Source organism: Ostrinia nubilalis, chromosome Z (genome assembly GCF_963855985.1).
Source record: "Ostrinia nubilalis chromosome Z, ilOstNubi1.1, whole genome shotgun sequence".
Lineage (NCBI taxonomy): Eukaryota > Metazoa > Arthropoda > Insecta > Lepidoptera > Crambidae > Ostrinia > Ostrinia nubilalis.
In genome coordinates this window covers 15,143,077-15,162,307 of record NC_087119.1, presented here as the reverse complement: position 1 = coordinate 15,162,307, position 19,231 = coordinate 15,143,077, and the positions used below count along the sequence as shown (strand labels likewise).

Sequence of the window (19,231 nt, the reverse complement as noted above, 5' to 3'; positions counted from 1 at the left end):
TTTTCTTTCCAAAATAAATTAATAAACATTCAAAAATGTGTAATGAATCAGTCATCTCAGACTTTGTTATCATATCTTTGACAACCAACTTAGAACTCCTTGCATGATGAGCTCACCAGCTGGGACCTGGGACCAATAAAATCGATTAATATTGTGGTTCCGCTTTTTTGACATTTACCTAACCAATCAGATTCAAAATGTTTATAAATAATGTCTCATGATTGGTGGCATTTACGTAAAAGCTTAAGACTTACCATCTGGTGGGGTTAGGTTAGATTCGATTTATTAATTTTTGTAGTAATCAGTCGCTGCATGTTGTTTTCGTCATTTCTTTTTTAGATATTTAAGATATCCACGTCCATTTTATGTTTTTTCATTACATTATTTGGTATCGTATCCATTTCAAAGGGGATGGAGTCACCGCCTTCTTTCTCAACACAATCTGAGGCGCCTCCGTTAAGTGAAGATAGTGGCTTGCTGATTACAAGTGGTTCATTTTCAAGTGATTCCGCTAGTGGATGGCATCACGTTGCATCCGAGGTAAGCAGACTCTAATTTCTCGTAAATCCATGTATGTAAATCTTCAAGAATTATAGGTAAATAACATGTTAAGACATTATCGATGACTCGTTATGACTGACGTTTATGTACTCTAGTAGCTACTAATTTGCCTACACATTTTCCTATTGCGTAGAAATTAAGTAGATAGCTTGCTTTAACCATTTATTATTTCGATAATATTTGATTCAGAGAACCCCTAAAACTTAAATCCTCAGTGTCATGTTTAAACAATCCAATTTTCTTTCTTGTTATTTATTATTTATTGTTTTAGAAAATGATATAATTATCTTACATCCCTGCATCATAATGTACTAATAATTGAAATATTGGGTTTTCCTGATAAACCCAAATATTTCCAAAAAATAGTCAAAATTATTCTTATTAACTTATAACAACTGGACACTCAATAATAACATGTTATTTTACACTTAAGACATCCTTTTTCCTTATTGTAATAAATCTATCCACTTACTTACCTATTATATTTTACTTTTTTAGGTGTGGTCAAGGCTTACAATTAGAAGTTAAAGATCCTTGATCGAGATGAAATCCAAGCTAAATTTAAAGTTTTAGGTCTGTTAATTCATACTGTTTTGCCATGTTGTGTTACTAATGTAATCTAACTAATATGGAAGTATGTTTGTTGTTTGTGATCATCACTGCTTCCTGGCAATTCCACTGCTTTAAATTTGAAAATATTAACAAAAAAAACTCATCTTTTCATCTGTTTAATTTACACATTTCACAAAATTTTCGTTAGAGACACAAGCTAGCAAAGATATGATTGTTGAGTAATCCTTTTTTTTATATTCAAATCTAAGATAATGTTTAAAAACATGTATCAATTTATTTACACACTACTAATCCTAATTGAATTGCGATTGTGTGTATATTACTATGATAATTTATGTAAACATAATTTCAGGGCTTATCCTAAAAGATGCATGCATGGCGTTTCATTTTGTTTGAGCTATTTATTTTAGCTCTACCAGAAGCTTGGCAGAGTTGCAAGCAATGACTGATCATAGGTAAACTATGCAAATGCATGGATCATGTTTGTTGTCAAAGATATCTATATGTGTCTGTTGTGAGGCTAGTGTCCAAATAACAGTTTTCTAGGATCATTTAGTTTCCAAATATTCAAGTAAATGAACATTCAAAATTTTGTTCACACAAATAGCAGCGGAATTAGGAAGTATAGCTAGCGATTATAGAAAACCCTAATGGAAAGGGATGAATTTATGTTAAATCAGGGTTAACTTAATTTTTTAAATTTATTTACACATTTTGTTGATGTTGTGTGCATGGCTTGTATATTTGAGAAATCTGCAGTGTTAAAACTTTGTATTTTTTTAATTTTATGTGCTTTATTTATGTTACTTTGATACTTCATATGTTTACTGTAAGGTTGCTCTCAAAATAGAACATTGGAGTCAGACTGCAGTAGAATCTGTAGGAGGACTACCAAAATAAAATAATCCCATCAAAAACAATACTTGTCAAAAAAACCAAGTCTCGCAACTCAGTTGTTCTACGGTAAAAAGTTGTGAGATCCATGTAATACCAAGTCCAGGCCAGGAAATCTTTAACGTTTTACATAAATTATTGACTTGGCCATCGCACTAAATAATTTAATTTACACGTGTTTTCATGCGATGGCCAAGTCAATATATTTATGTAAAACGTTAAAGATTTCCTGGCCTGGACTTGGTATTACATGGATCTCACAACTTTTTACCGTAGAACAACTGAGTTGCGAGACTTGGTTTTTTTGACAAGTATTGTTTTTGATGGGATCTCATTTCTTTTTGTATTTTGTAGACAGCAGTTATGTATCTAGAAAACTGGACCGAAATTGAAAAATTTTACTCGACTTGGCGGTTGCACTACTGTGCCCCCAAATATTTTAGTTTTTCCTTGATTCATACACCAAACACTACTTATATTCCAAATTTGAAGCTTCTAGGTCTGCTAGAAGTGCCTTAGAGTTTTGATGATCGGTGAGTCAGTGAGTCAGTGAGTCAGTCAGTGAGTGACAAAATTAAGTAACTTTGACCCGTTATAATTCTTAAACTACTGGTTCAAATTGAATGAAATTTTAAATATACCGTGTCTTTACAATGCCTGCATAGCTAATGAAAATTCAGCCTTCTAGTTTTATCCACAACGAAGTTACAGGCGGTCGAAAATGGCCTGAATTGCTTCGAGAAAAGGATGGTACGGCCGTGCCGCTTTTTTGCTCGACTTGGACACATGTTTTTTATACAAAATGTAAGCACCAAATTCCTGATTACAACTAATTTGATAGCATCCTTACCTATATCAAAATGTACCTATTTTATTATTCTTCTCTGATGTCTTATTATATTTTTATTTTGTTTCTGTGTATAAATGGTCATAAAGAAAATTGTCATTATTTGTACATATTAAATGACATCCATCAGGCAGTTCGATTTTTTCAAGTTATTTATAATTCTCATATTAAATCAGAATCCATGTAGCTGCTTATGCGTGACCAAAACACAATAATAGTAATATGTTAAGTTCCCTTTACTTTTTAATTGCGAGTTTCATTCTAATTGGATACTATTATTTATGCAATGCGAAATTCTGTAAGCAATTCTTGTTTGATATTTTAATTGTTTGAGTCCATTGTTTTATGATTTTGCTTGTGTTATTGCACAGTATTCATTATGTTTTGTTGAAATGGCGAATTTTATAATTTTTAATCACATAAACTAATCTGTGTTGTGATAAAGTACTATAGTACATATAATCTCATTTTGTGGCACCTGCACTTAAAGATGTAATTCATGCTTTAATAATCAAAACTTGTTTTAATGCAAAGCACTAAACATTGTCTATTAACTGTGTCTGAATATAAAAATATTATGTACTATCAGATTTTAATCCAAAGTAGACGTGCGCGCCGGTCGAAAAAAATCGGGCGGCGGCGCGCCACGAAAAAATACACGGCGGCGGCGTAACGCCGGCGGCGTGGGATTTTTCAACTTTGTATATTAAGACGTATAATCAAAAACCACGTTTAAACGAAATAACTTTATTAAGTAAACTAAAAAGTTGACTCAACCACTTTTCTTGACAGAAATATTTTGTTTGCAACTTTTATATTTCTCGTGCACAAAAATTATTTTATTCACCCTAAATGGACTGAGCCGGGATCTTTTGGCTGTTAAAAGCAATCTAGCAACCGAAAACACTCTTTCACTCGGAGTGCTGGTTGCTGGAATGCATAACAGAGCCTGAGCAAATGACGATAAACGCGGGAAGGCAGATTGTCTGGTTTGCCAGTAGGACAAGATGTCCCCGTCTTCAAGTTCCGCAGGATCAGCAGTAGCTAGGTATTTCCAAGCTTCCTGGTCAACAGCATCATCGAAGCCGGAACCATGAGAACTGTGTTGCATGCTGTATTTGCGCGAGAGTTGGGAAAGTATTAAAACTTTACTTGTACTCGCTTCTTGACCTTCATTGTTTGGGTTTTTGTGGCGGTCAAGCTGTAGATTCTGGCTACACAGGAGTTGCAGTGGTGGGAACGAGAGGTGGGAATAGTCCCGTTGTACTCGCTTCTTCCTGGGGACCCTCCTGGTGTAATAATGGTTGATTATGTTCGTAGTAAGGGATTAATTCTTTGGTATATTCTGCCAAGAACCAGCTGGAGTTAATTCGTTAGCAGTCAGATAGAGGTCAACTTTTTCAAGCTTCATAAACCTACAGTCTAATAATGCTGCAGCAACAACAGCCTTACTGGCTGGGAAGCGTGTGTCCAGTTTCATCAAAATTTTCCTTTTTAAGGATGTTATTATTAGCGACTTGTCATCATCAATCGAATTAAGCACGTCTTTTATTTCGGCTTTAAATACGAGAGCAAGGTTGATTGTTCTCGATTTTGATGCTGATAAAATTTCAACAATTTGCCGAAACTTGCTCAGAAAATTGCATAAATCCTCTAACAAAATCCATTCTGCTAAGGAAATTGTCATACCATCTGGCCCTATCCGACGTATGATGCTATTTATCGGGTTCCTATTACAACAGCTTTAGCTACAACGGGTTTAGACGGATTAGCAAGCTGAAGTGGCAGTGGGCAGGGCACATAGTACGCAGAACTGACGGCCGATGGGGCAGCAAGGTTCTGGAATGGAGGCCGCGTACCTACCGGAAAACGCAGCGCAACGACGACCTGATAATGGTAGCAGGAAGGCGCTGGATGCAGGCCGCTACCAACCGTGCGATGTGGAAGTCATTGGGGGAGGCCTATTTTCAGCAGTGGACGTCCTGTGGCTGAAATGATGATGATATTACAACAGTGTGCCATCGTTTCAGCCAAATGACGTCCACTGCTGGACAAAGGCCTCCCCCAAGGTTTTCCATAATGAACGGTCCTGCGCTGCCCGCATCCAGGCTCTTCCCGCGATCTTTACCAGATCGTCGGTCCACCTAGTAGGAGGCCCACGCTACATCTTCCAGCCCGTGGTCGCCACTCGAGAACTTTCCTGCCCCAACGGCCATCGTCTCTACGAGCTCTATGTGCCCCGCCCACTCAAGTCAAAAGACTTTGACCAGTGTGTGTTGCCAGTGATGGTATACGGATCTGAGACATGGTCGCTTACTATGGGCCTCATAAGAAGGCTCAAGGTCACCCAAAGGGCGATGGAGCGGGCTATACTCGGAGTTTTCCTGCGTGATCGAATCAGAAATGAGGAGATCCGCAGGAGAACCAAAGTAACCGACATAGCTCGCAGAATTGCTAAAATCAAGTGCGCCATACTTTCGAGCATTTCTAAGACACTGTGCCATCTCGTTGGAGTAGAAGTTTTAACTGTAGGTATGTTTGCCAAATTTCCAAATAAGACACGAGCTTCTGTCTCTCTACCACGTCTTCACTGTCTTCCGAGATTGGATCGTTTTCATCTTCCTCTATTACTTGAGAAACAGTCTCCAAAGAGTTTTAAACTTGCTGTTCCATCATTTAGGTTGCATAAAATAGGTAATTCATTCTTGGGGATTACCATATTTAACAAAATACCACACAACCTTGTCGAATTGCCAATAAACAAATTTAAGATACATATAAAAAATACCCTTATGTCCAAAGGGTACTACAAGGTTCGAGACTATATTGATGACAAGGATGCGTGGTCAGTTCAGTCTGCGCATATTTGATGTACTTAAATTTGGCTATTCTTACCGTTAGATAATTCCTAGCAATAAGTGGTGACTGAGTTTGTTCCGGCGTTTCTTCTCAGCACTTGCCATAATATGTTTGTCTCGAAGCGCTGGTAGGGCCCAAAAGATAAGGAGACATGTAAAGTGCCCCATAAGGGCTACCTCTTTTTTATATTTGACGTTCATAAGTGCCACTTGTGGTCTAAACTGAATAAATATTTTTGATTTTGATTTTGTCTCGGCGCGAATTTTAAACTACCGGCGGCGGCGGCGGCGCGCTGACTCCTTATGGCGGCGGCGCGCCGCGGCGGCGCGCACGTCTAATCCAAAGTGTTTTGTAGTTGCAGGAAAGTGACTTTGATGAGAGGTCACTGTCACTTTGTGAGTCTACAGATGCCTCTGAGCGCATGTGTGGTGATTTTTTTAATACGGTGAAAAAAGGCCCAGCCAAAGTAATACTTACTACAATCGAGCCCCCGCCAGAATTCCAGGTAAGTTTTCTTTTATGACTCTAAAAGATGCTTTGAAATAATAAAATAATGTAAATCTAGTTATCTTATTCATTATATTAACAAGCAATTAATTTTAAACATTAATAAATTAGTTAAATAAATCATGTTCAAAATATTACTGAATTACTATAAATTGTTTGAGATGAATAAAAAATACTAAACATGATTTGTAACTAATATGGAATGTTGCATGTGGCCGTAAACCACTAATGAATTAATCTTTATTGCAACCTTACCACTTCGCAATACACAGGATATAATCTATTTGTTTTTGTTGCATCAATACCTAAATAAGGCTAAATTAAAATACAGTGCATATTTTGTTTCAGGACAATCCTGTTCGAATCAATGAAGACACGTCATGTACAGCTGTCTTTGTACCTCCAACTGTTTTGTGTACCCATGAATCCACAAACAAGCCTAATTTCTCCAGTCTAGATATACCGATGACTACAAGACATGTTTCACCATTGTATCCCAGGAAATTAAAACCAGAAACATTATATGAACGACGGCAGTGTTTAAATCACCGATTTGCAAGCCCAAGACTTCTGCATCTCAGCCCATGTCGCGCGAACAGGCCCTCTTCCCGCAACTCCTTGTCTTCTCGCCTCTCTAGCAGTCACAATTCACTTGTTACTCAGTTTCAAGCAGACGACTCGAGTTTCATAACACAAGCTATTTCACATGACACGTTATCTGCAAAAACGTCAGATATTACGGATATGTACAATGTCCCATTCGACAGCGACATTTATGCAGTACCCATTGATATGGTCCGACCTAATCATAACAATAATATGAGAAATAAGGGAAAGCGACCCCCAAGAAATAACAAGAAACGTGGAAAGAGCACACCTCTCGGTGTAGGTTTAAGCAATTATCCGCCAGAGAGAAATCACAAATCAAAAGACACGACGAGACATAAGGACGTAAAAAGTAAACGACACAGTTTACCTAGTTCTTCTGTTAAGAAAAATGCGACTGATTCAGACACAGATTCTTTACATTTGACTCTTCGCGAAATGAGAAAGTATCTGCACACGCTTTATTCTAGTTCCAGTGACTCGGAATGCAGGAACACCATCAACAAAAAGAGTAATGCCATCATAACAAACGTCGCTATACACACGAGGCACGCAAAAGATGCTAACGCGACAGTGCTGCTGAAAGAGAGCAATGAGATAACGAAGTCGATGGAGACGAACAATAATCACAAAAAGTCGAGCAAGAATTCGTTTGGTATGAATGCGAAGAATAAGAAGCATAAAGAGAATATACCGAAGGATTTGATAGAGGTAGATAAGAGTGAGAAGGGATCGAAGAAGTCGTGTCAGAGTCAGAAGACGAAGATGTCTCCGGTGCGGATTTTGTCGTTGAATTTGAAGCAGAGTTTTTGTAATTTGTTTCGCTGGCGGAGGCAGCCGGCATCGGAGGGCCCGGAGGGGTCGGAGGTGGAGCGGGTGGAGGGCGCCGCGTCGCCGCCGCCCGCCGTGCGCCGGGCGCTGCCCCCGCTGCCCCCCGCGCCGCACTCCTCGCGCCGCCGCGCCAGCGAAGAGGATACAGTCATGGACTTTGCTACCTCTTTACAGAAAGTCAAAGACGTGAGTTCACATTTTTTACATCACTTCATCAAAACCTAGAAGTAAAACAGCACCACCGCGTTCACGATCTCGAATTACGTATCACGCACGACCTCTACGATATTCTCAAATGCTATAGATTTCTTTAGGTTTTCTTCAAATTAAGCTAATTTTGTAAATTCATAGTGAAAATTTGAAAACAATACTATGTGGGATTGCAGGTCTTGTGACATTTGTATTAGGCCACAGATAGGCCCTGGCATGCAACTAAAAACGTGAAAATACTTTTCTAATCCCTCTACACTGCTTTGCTGCACCCAAACTCTGTTTGTTAAAAAAAACACTAATATTTAAAAACTAACACTTCTCTGTGTATGCTCACGATGACCTCGACTTAGTCCTTGTAGAACTCCGTTTATAAATAAAACATTACTCGTTCGTCGCAAGTGAGCCTTCCTAATTTAATTCAGCTTGTTGATTCCAATTTGTACAATTTACACAATTTTATCTATGATGCCAAGAAAGCGAAAAACATTTCGTGTTTTCGTAAAAGGTATTTTAAGTATTTCAGGAAAAAGTTGTTTATCACACATACACAATTTTTTTATTGCAAATATGGAAAGTTACAAAAATGCAAAATGTTAATACCTTTGATAAAGTTTCCTCATGTCTACAAGTTTTTCTGCCGTCTCCACTGATGTTTTATTTATTTCTTTACAGTATGGCTGGTACTGGGGTCCGATATCAGTGGAAGCTGCCGAAAAAATTCTGTCCAATGAGCCGGATGGTTCATTCATTGTGAGAGATAGTAGTGACGACCATTATATATTCACTTTAACGTTTAAGTTAAATGGACTTAGACATGTAAGGATTGAACATGATCAGGGTAAGCACCATTTTTTATTAATTTACTTTATACAAAAGCTATGCATATAGTTTTTGAAACGTCATCTGTATAAAGTATCCCTGCGGTCATAGTAAAGCGAGTTAACTGCTATTGGTTACTCTCGAACATCTCTCATTCGCTCCAATAGTCTCCTATGATGGCCAAAGTAAACACATTGAAAGGTTTTGTGAAATAGCTATGCTAACGTCATAGATAAAAATTTGAAATCAACACATATTCTGCTGGCGGCAAATAAAGGATTAGATACCGAACTCCTAATTGGCTTGCGATTTTTGTGTTGTTGTAACTAATTTCAAAATTTGCAACTCGCGCGACATCCTGAATGCGCGTAAAATGCGACATAATTCATAATTCAAAGGCGGCGCTCAACAAAACGAGAGCCAGCCAAATGTAAGACAGGACTATTCCCACCTCTCTTTCCCACCACTGCTACTCCTGTGTAGCCAGGATCTGTAGCTTGACCCGTTGACTCAGTCAACGGGTCTAGTCAACTTGACTGCCAATAAAAACCCAACCAGTGAAGGTCAAGTTTGTCTCGAATGTAAGACAGTTATGTTCTTTCCGCAGGTAACTTTTGCTTTGGTGGCTGTACGATGTTCAAAGCGCAGACGATCGTGGAGTTCATCGAGAATGCGGTGGAGACGTCACGCAGCGGGCGCTACTTGTTCTTTTTGAACCTGCGGCCGGTGTTGGGACCTGTGCGCGTCCAGCTGCTGTATCCTGTCTCCAGGTTCAAGCGTGTGCAGAGCTTGCAGCACATGTGCAGGTGATAAGACGCCCTTTTTTCCAGTTGATGGATTATCGATGATTTTAGACGACAAATGTATGGGCTTATCGCACACAATCGATATAATGCAACGATAAAATTTTATCGTGACAAGCATTATAGGGCGTGGCCTAGGCTCTTTAGTATCGTATTAGTTAATACCCCTTTTTACCTCGTTACCAGCGGGCCAATTATGCAAATGTTACAAACATGAGATGACACTCAATAATGTTACGCGAAGTAGTAATACCTCACACGAAAAGTAAAATGTGAAAGCATGAGTGACAGTGTTATGACTGAAGGAGGAGTTGAGTGTTTGATTGCTATTCCATTAATAGCGCCATCTATTAGTCGATGCTCTTTAGTTTCTTTCATCGAGCTTAAGAATTTACTATCTTTTGAGGCGTTCTGTGAACTTCTGTGTCTCTTTTTCAACAGGTCTAGCCTATTATTACATGGTGATGATTTTCGTATTTTTTTCCAGATTTGTGATATTAAAGTATGTACGACGAGACCTCATAAGTAGCCTGCCACTGCCGCGGCGGTTGGTGGACTATCTGAGCGCGACGCACTACTACTCAGAGCTCCTCGCAGACATCTGAACACACCAAACGTGATAGGATAAGCTAGCATTACTATAACTATAGTTGTAATCCCTAACACCATCTTTTATACATTGACCTTCACATTAATATTTATAATCAATTTATTTTAATTACAGTAGGTACATTGCAATGAAATCTTTTTAATATATTTGTATAAATTATTATTTCACATGAAATAGATATTATTTTATTATTATATGATTTGGTAGACTTTTATATCTGGTAATAAATTATAAATTAGATAAGTGCATAGATAGATACCGGTCTTCGTGCCTCATTCACTTTATATTTAGATAAACTGAGCTTTGAAGTTATAACCGTAGCATCACGTCAGTTTATACTATATATAAAATACACCCAAACGCTGCTACAAACATAATCGTGCATATAGTATTTTGTATCGCTATACATATTCATATACTACATATTTAGATTGGCTAAGTGCGACCTAAGCAATCCTAGCAAGTACAACATTATTTATTACAGAATAAATAGAGTAAATTTGTTATAGACAAGCATATGGATTCTTTCATACATTTTGGCCTATTATTTAAATGTAAATTATGTGTAATGTATGTATATTCTTAAATATGCGTTACTTTTATTTATTTTGTGGTTGTGTGGTAGAAGCACTTAGTAATAGTATAAATTGTTTCAGATTTTATATTTTAACATGTATGTATATTTATGGAGATGAATTTGTAATTTTGTACATATAAGTAATATAATTTAAGATTTAATTAATTTTTAATGTAATATAATTTTTATGTTGAGTCTGACAAAAAACAAGTGGTACCGTTTGGCAAGAGGAAAGTAATAACGTATTAAAGATCTTGTTTTGAGTCTCATTTGGTCTCAGGATGTATAATTATCGAAAAACAGACCGATTAGGATTTTCGGCACTTTTTTGTCTGTATATTTAAATAATTTTAGTGTATTTAGTTTAAAATACCACTTTTTACAAATGAGTACCACTTAATTAACGTAAATAATGATAGGCACGTTCATGTTATTTTCTAAAATAGGGGAAATTGCACTCGGTGTCGGTTTTTGTCAGGCTTTACGTATTTTTACATGTTCGTGGACACTTAACATGACGGTTGTAATTTGCTATACAAAATTAATGCGCGGTCCGTTTGTCAAGAAAATGTTTTGGTATGAAATAGGTACTAATGTTGAGAAAACCTCAACTCTAGCGCAAATGAAAATAACTGTTGGTATACTATGGCTGAGTTGCATCACCTTAACTATAACTTTAACTGTTGTTTTTGTATGGAGTTTGACAGTCTTTTGACTAAATATTGTTATAGTTAAAGTAAGATGGTGCGGCCCAGGGTAAATACTCTCTAACTAATCCATGGCAAACAAAAAATTTGACTTGAGCATTTTGATTAAATGTTCATGTACAACTGTTTTCAATACTCTAAGAGTCTTTCTCAGCAGTCACGAGCTCTTAATGAATAATGTAAGTCTTTTGGTCTACAAAACCTACAGAGACCCATTTGGAAGGATTCATTGGTTTTCTCTCAGTCTATCGAAGCTATTGTCGCGTGACGAGAGTTGAGGCCACAGATCACAGAAACTAAAGAGAGATGAGAAAAGGGGGCGGGGCCAGTGTCGCGACAAGATTTCCAAAAACAGAACACATTGCTCGCGACAGCAATGATGACAGCAGCGACGTTATTTATGTGTAAACAGTTTATATTGATTGCGTAGTACTAAAGATTATTCGAACGTTGAGTACTGATACCGCAGTAGATAATGAGAAAATTCAAACTAACAGATTACATTCGATCGTACGTCACTGCGGACTGCGTATGTATTGGTGCTGTACGTACATTACTTGCAATGTGTGCATGACACACTCTTCGCGACGTATTGTTTTTATTTTGATTACTTTGTGTGTGTGAATTTCTAATGCGACACTGCGTTCCGAACTCGGCGCATTAGTTGGCATCTCTCTAGATCTCTATGGTTGAGGCCATCTAACTAGTAGCACAGAATAGTAATAGTTTATTGTCTTTACAATGCAAATGGGTGAAGAGGAGAGAGAGAAGGAGGTGAAGTCGCGCGTGTTTTGTTTTCGATGCAAACTCGCGGAGATGAACACGCCTGCTAGTAGCAAATGATTTGTATATGCGTGTCGCGCTGACGTCTTGCATAATGCTGACTGATTTGTTCTGTATTCTAATATTACATCAGTGTATGTGTTCACCTCAACTTTTATTTCGCGACCAATACTTGTTTGTTATTTTGATTTACGCTGGAAATGGGGTTATTTTCTACGAAACAATCGCAAATTTTGATTTTCTTAACATATTATTACAAAGTTCTGTTGCAAAGTAATGTCCACGAACGTTTTAACGTTTTCAAAATTTTAATTATTTAATAAACTGTTGACATCTTGCAGGCATTATTTTAAGTCCAACTACATTACTTCACTCTATATATTTTTAATGAAATTAAATGATAATTCACTTTTTTTAATCATATACAAATGCCCAGTGCTTGATTAAGTATTTGGTTAGTTTTACTTTTGTCACTATTGGCCCGCTATACGTTTTTCCGCGTAATGGATTGCACGTCATAATGCCTGCACTATGCCAGAAACTTTGATTTACCAAAGATATTCGTTATTTTAACATGGTTGCATTATATCATTATTGTGCATTACATGTATTGTAAGTTATTTTATTTGCTTTATTTTTTATTCCCAGATTATATTGCCTTCATAGTATACCATCGTGACGTAACATTTAAGACGTACCATTAAGGTATTACAAACAAATACATATCACCTTAACAGTTCGAATAATATTTTAATATTTTTGTGTAACTTGCTTCTACATAAATTAATACTTAGTATTAATGTGGTTTATAATTTCTAGTTATATTTTAGAAACCTGCCAACATCAAGAATGTCACGCCTTTAATTTCGACACATTACTCGTATTGATGGTTGTCACGTTTTATTAATATAAAACGAGAAATCGTTTAGTACAAATGTACCTCATAAATCTCGGCGCTGCCTAGAATAGTAATCGTTCAATACATCCAAATGGTTGTCATTTAGTGTTATGAACTTAAGACCTCTTGATGATAAGGGGAGATAGTGTTGTGGCTGTTTTAAGTAAACCATACTTACATAATATTGTTACTAGGGATATACAGAGTGGTATAGATCGTTTCATCCACGAAGACGCGCCTCCCACCACTTTTTGGTCGGGGGAAGCGCAGTTTGATCCGAACAATCCGAGCATCATTGTTGGCATTGGCAGCGTTGCAATTGGATAGTTGTTCGTGAGTGCGCGCGCACACTACAATGATGACGCTCGGATTGGTCGGATCAGGCTCCCCGCATCCCGCGCTTCCCTCGACCGGGGAGTGGTGGGGCGCGTCTTCGTGGATGAAACAACTATAGCTTCTCTATCAATTGACTTTGAATGACCGAGCACGCTTTCTAATAACCGGAAAATCCTCAACTCGTATCGAAAGATTACGAGTAACGAGATTGATTATGGCTGTGCGACATAATGCATTACACTTATATTCTAAATATTTACGTCACGAATGAAATGATTATTATGTATATGACACCGTCTACTTACGAACTCAATACTTTAGTCATGTGAAGTTAATACTTACTTAATAATTCATAGTAATATACCGTGTATTGTGCGTTCCCGCAGAAAATAGATTTGTACTTATTTTTTGTAAAAATGACTATAATAAGGTAAAATATGGCAACAGAGCTCTGAATAAATTGCATACTGATAGGGTGTAAATGTTATGACTACAACACTAGTGTTTACGATCTAAAGTCCTTCGTGATATTCGATGCATTTCGCATTGATGACGTCATAGATTGTATTATGTTGCTTGTTTTTTTATGTAACAAAGATTCTTTTAGTTCTACTTCATTGACACGCCACGCCGCCGCGCCGGCTTGATTGTTGCATCGCATTGAGCAGAGTATTTTACCCCTCCTTAGCAGGAATTGATTTATTTCCAGTATGTAATGATTTTAAATTATTATTTTAACTGCATTGAATTATTTAAAGCACTAATACGCACATGAGTACAAATAGAATTCTTGCCAATATAGCGTAATGAATGATATAATACTACTATAGCAAGTTAGATACGTATGTATATTGGTGGCTTTTATACATTATACTATTGTGTTATGTAGCTAAAGTGAATAATCGTAGTTAAAATAGTAATCTATATGTTTCAAACACAAGTGCGTTGTAAAAAATAAACCTCACAGGTATAGATGATAAAACGTTATATACATACATTTATAGCTTGCAAGCATTTGATAGAATTATATGTAAGGGGTCTCATTGGGATTTAACATTAATTTTGTATTGGTTTACTGCCGGCGTACACACTGGAGCACGTAACTGCATGCTGCGCCCGTAAGAAATTAGTAGTTTGCAAAGTATTCCGATGTTTGACTAGAGTAATATAATTCAGATACACATACTCTAATGTAATACATATATCGCCTCGCCAATTTATAACAATTGATATTAAAATATTTTTATGAATGTTGTTTACACATAAGTAATTAATTTCCGTGTAATGGGAGTCAAATGTCTTGTTGTGGTTTATTGTGGTGCACACATACATACTTTGACCAATTTAGTGTAAACTTATCGATCGGTTTCAATAACGCAATATGTGATTAATGTTCAAATCTCAATCATGTAGGTAATTTGTATTTATACTAATAATGCTGGAATAGTGATTTAACGACGTTACCTGTTGCATCTGTGACGGGTCGGATCTTGGGCCAATATTGACACTTGCCGTAAGGGGTCGCCTACCGCGTAATACATTGGGATGCGTACTACAAAACCACGTGAAACTAGATTCAATCTTAGTCATAGATTGTCCTGTGATTGGTCAAATCTATTGACGCGAGACAGAGTTCTGATGCTGTTCTGCCGTGTAGCGTTAAAGTAGCACGTCTTTGGCGGCCCTTAGCTTGGCGGCGATCGTCGTCGTGTGGGCAATGTGTAACATTGGTCCATTCAGGCCCTATCCTGCGGAATTTTTATGACTTATCTACACTTATGAAATATACAAAATCTAAAGAAAATTAGTATTAACCAGTATATTAACGCCCAGTTATAATAATAATCAGATGAATAATGATACATAATTATAAGAATAGCGATAATGTGATCTTTTTCAAAATACCAATTAGCTGGCTGTGGGTTGGCTAAAGCGAATATGCATATTATTTACTCAACAATATAACGTTAGTTAAATGTAACTATTGCTACCGCCAATTAATATAATCTTATACTGAACAAACGTATGGTTCTGATTAAAGATAAAATCAATGTAATAGATAATCACATAATGTAGCTGTCGATATGTTTTTGTCGAATTGTCTTATGTAGGTCAGTATGTAGCTCATAATCTAGGATACTGTCGAATGAAGTATTTTTGTCACGTCAGATACATACATTGAATAAACTATTAGATATTTTGACTCATTGAATTGCAACTATTGTTGACTATACGTTTGATAACCTTATTTGCATAGCAATTACAAAAATAAGCGTTATTACAGAAATAGAGTCGTGTAGAAACCTATACTTCAGAATAATGAACACCAATATTATATTAAGTGTACCAGCTTTTTCATTTATCATGTTGTTATAAATCTTAATATTGGGGAGGCAAAATATAGTTAAGGCAATATATCGTCAACTAGTTCTAAGCTACTTTGTGATATATTCAATATCAGTTATTATAACTTTCACCTCATAATTATATTATGTTTATTAAATCTATGAATTTCACTCATCCTGTCAATTTATATGTATTTATATGAAACTTCACCAAGTCTATTTACCAGTTTTACATACAAGTTTTTTTATTGCCAGTAGATTATGTGACGTTAAATATGCAAAGTAATATATATGAAGCATTGTGTATCAAATTATATGAAGTCTAATTTTTTCATAGTTTGGCTGTCGTGCATACATAATATAGGTAACCAAAAAATTAGCACATGTCGACATTATAAATCGAATAAGTCATATTTCTGTTACAGGAATATACACTATAACCTACACCATTTTTATTCACTTGTGTAATGTATAGTTTCACTTGAGTTACAATAAACTTTTAATTCACATTGTCTCGGTTGGCTTTACAGTGCCCTATATGTGATGTAACTCATATTCTAAATAGGTAAGGATCTAATAGTCAGAAGCAAGAAAAGAGTGGATAATTTACATGCCTGCAATACAATTTTATACGAATATACTAGGTATTGTCGAATGAGATGAAACGGACGGTCAAACATCTTCATTGTTATAATATTAATCAATTACAAATTGTAAAGTGCTCTTAACTTGCTTAAAATTTAATATGGACTAGCCAAGGCATACTTTATAGTTCTTTCTTGCTCTGACTACACTATTGTTTTGTTGATGCCTTCCCCAAGTAAGAGCTATTTGAGTCCGTAACATGGTAGGTTAAATACACCGATTGTGAAAACTTGTGACAAATTTACATAAGGAGTACTTATTTTCTCGTGGTATAGTACGAGTTATAATATTAAGTACTTTTGAGTCTTATCTGCAGTGATATCTTATATTTTTCTTAGAAGTTTTTTCTGTACTAGAATTATTCTTGGTGGTGGACGTTTATATTCACTATGTACGAATGCAGTTCGCGGCAATGAAGTCGATGGCAGCAAGCGATTACCGTGCGCTGCACGCGCTTTTAGGATCAGTCTTGTTTTTGAAATATACTCGTAAATTGTAAAAGAAAGCTACACAAACACCATACATATTTTGGTTTACATGAATAACCTATACTAAGAACTAACGGAACCGTCTATAACTTTTACTTGAAACACTAAAGACCGTTGTTTTGTAAACAAAAACTATCAAAACTAATTTTAATCTCGGGCATAAAGTAGATTCTGCACAATCAAAAGCAGAACCTCTATGCTTGAGTATAACGAGTTTTGAGCTTTGTCCTGTAATAATACGGACCTAAGACTAAGCAAAGCAGAATAGCCGTCCCCGAGCGACTCTTTGCACGCGGTACCTACCATGTAGTCCTATCTAAACTCATCGTGATGAGACACTTACGGATTGTAAACCAATACACCCTTATTAAAGTTACACCTAGGATGAACTCTGGATTAAAATGACATTTCCATACTAAATCACAACTTAAGCCAGAGTTCAACTAGCGTGTAACTTTTATTGATAAGGCCCATAGGGACCAACTCTACCAAATTCAATAATTTAAATTTTACACATTTTACCTGTCCATTGCATAAAACCACGAAGGCCTGTGCATGCAGCAGGCCTCTTACAAATCCGCACGTTTTGCATTACATTATTACGTGAAAATGGGAATTTACCTTAACTACTAACCCCTGGGCCACACACATCGCGATTTTCACACCACCACACACATCGTCACACCTTCGGGAACGAAGTTTAGCGACTATGCAAAAAACTCCGATAATAATAAGTACTACGTACAGAAGTTTTACTTCGCGAAGGTATTTAAAAAAATGTATGCTCAATGTCATTAACAATATGGTGTAATTTAGCCTGTCTCAAGAGTCAAGCACCATTTTGTTGACAAATGTCAGTTATCGGCACTGCGCCGAAGCTATAGGGCTGACTTCGGTAAAATGATGTGACGTGAGGTGCCAAACTGCGGAAAATGGCGGAGGAAATACATGATTTAGCATTAATTATCATGAATAATATTAACTACTTATTTACCTCTCAGTGTCTTGAGGCAACTTAAAAAAGTACATTCTGTCTTTTTATTATTATTTAGGCAGTTAAATACTGCACAGTATTTAGTACACCATTTTCTTTATTTTCTTCCATCATACACAAGAATACGCGTGCGTGAGTCAATGTTCGCTCGTATGTGAGGCCTTGTCGAATAGTATCCTGTAGGTGGGTCATCGTGCGTGTTTTGTTTTCGATGTAAACTCGCGGAGATGAACAGGCCTGGCTGTACGTACACATCGCCATAGAGCGAATCTTCGGGTTATCGCGATGTATGTGGTCCAGGATAATACTGTAACGTTACAGCATGTTGGAGAAACATTTATGACGGTGACGATTAGGTAGGTAGAGTGATGTTCGCAGTCTGATCCCAAGAATGCAAAGATTTGATGATAAATTCTAATAGTATTTCATCTACTTTGCGAACGTGGCCTATGTCAATCCACTTCATACCCGTACGCATAAATGCACCACCAATGTCTTTTAAATTATGTGAACATGTATCTTCAGAAGGATTTGCTCCACAAAATATTTGCGCCTGGCAGCACCATACATTATTATTTATCGTAAGTTCGTCCCCCAGAATTCATAGCAATAATACCTATTAGTTTTTTAATTCGGTCTTGTTAAAGATTATTCAAAGCACACAAAAATGTCTTTCAGGCCACAAAATACACCATTATTTTGTAAATCGTTTTATAATATGATGCAGTTTCGTTATATGAGTTGCTATCATGGAATAGGAACGTTCTGTTCCTTATTAAAGCGTGTTTATCTGTTTGTCATAATCTGCTGACATCCGAATTTTCTTCATGCTAGAAAGTCAAAAATTTAAAATATTTTGTGGAGTAAAGCCTTACATTTCAAAATAATGTAAACTCCATTATTGCACTTGCCACCGTAACAACACAGAGTGATATCGGTGTATAAATATTGGTTAGTATTAGTGGAATGCTTGTGTAAGTATTATGAAGAATTTGTTGATTGTATAAGCACAGAATGTGACAACCCAATTAGGTAGTCGTGCTATAAAATTACGTCCCATAACATGAAATAAATGCTGTGAATGTATACAACATCATGAAATATACTTTCATTCGTGTTAAATTGTTTTTACTTACGTAAAACTCTACCGCGACACAAAACTATAATGGCTGAAAATATTAGAGGCCCGCCCATGTCCATTTCCTTTTCATGTCCTAATTTAATTCTTAATGCTGGGGCCACACTAACGGCTAACGTCAATGCCCATTAACGTTATAATTATTTCGACACTGATGTAGTGTGGTATGGCCGCATCATCGCATTAATTCTCGCGTT

The 19,231-nt window shown here is 36.6% G+C and overlaps 1 protein-coding gene across 1 annotated transcript; it reads left to right on the top strand.

Annotated features, from left to right (window-relative positions):
- Window positions 1–188: 188 nt before the first annotated feature.
- Window positions 189–19,018, top strand: LOC135086680 (uncharacterized). The gene is made up of 7 exons (XM_063981454.1): window positions 189–270; window positions 409–540; window positions 6,090–6,239; window positions 6,590–7,864; window positions 8,564–8,729; window positions 9,318–9,516; window positions 10,001–19,018. Exons 2-7 carry the CDS (start codon window positions 412–414, stop codon window positions 10,116–10,118), a joined length of 2,037 nt encoding a protein of 678 aa, XP_063837524.1. The 5' UTR covers window positions 189–270; window positions 409–411; the 3' UTR covers window positions 10,119–19,018.
- Window positions 19,019–19,231: the final 213 nt, after the last annotated feature.

What these genes read in the sequence shown, in the direction of transcription:
- LOC135086680 (XM_063981454.1), top strand. Translation starts at nt 412, where the DNA reads ATGGAGTCACCGCCTTCTTTCTCAACACAATCTGAGGCGCCTCCGTTA. An exon ending in AGCCCCCGCCAGAATTCCAG is followed by an intron (nt 6,240 to 6,589) that starts GTAAGTTTTCTT and finishes ATTTTGTTTCAG; the next exon opens with GACAATCCTGTTCGAATCAA. An exon ending in AGCTTGCAGCACATGTGCAG is followed by an intron (nt 9,517 to 10,000) that starts GTGATAAGACGC and finishes ATTTTTTTCCAG; the next exon opens with ATTTGTGATATTAAAGTATG.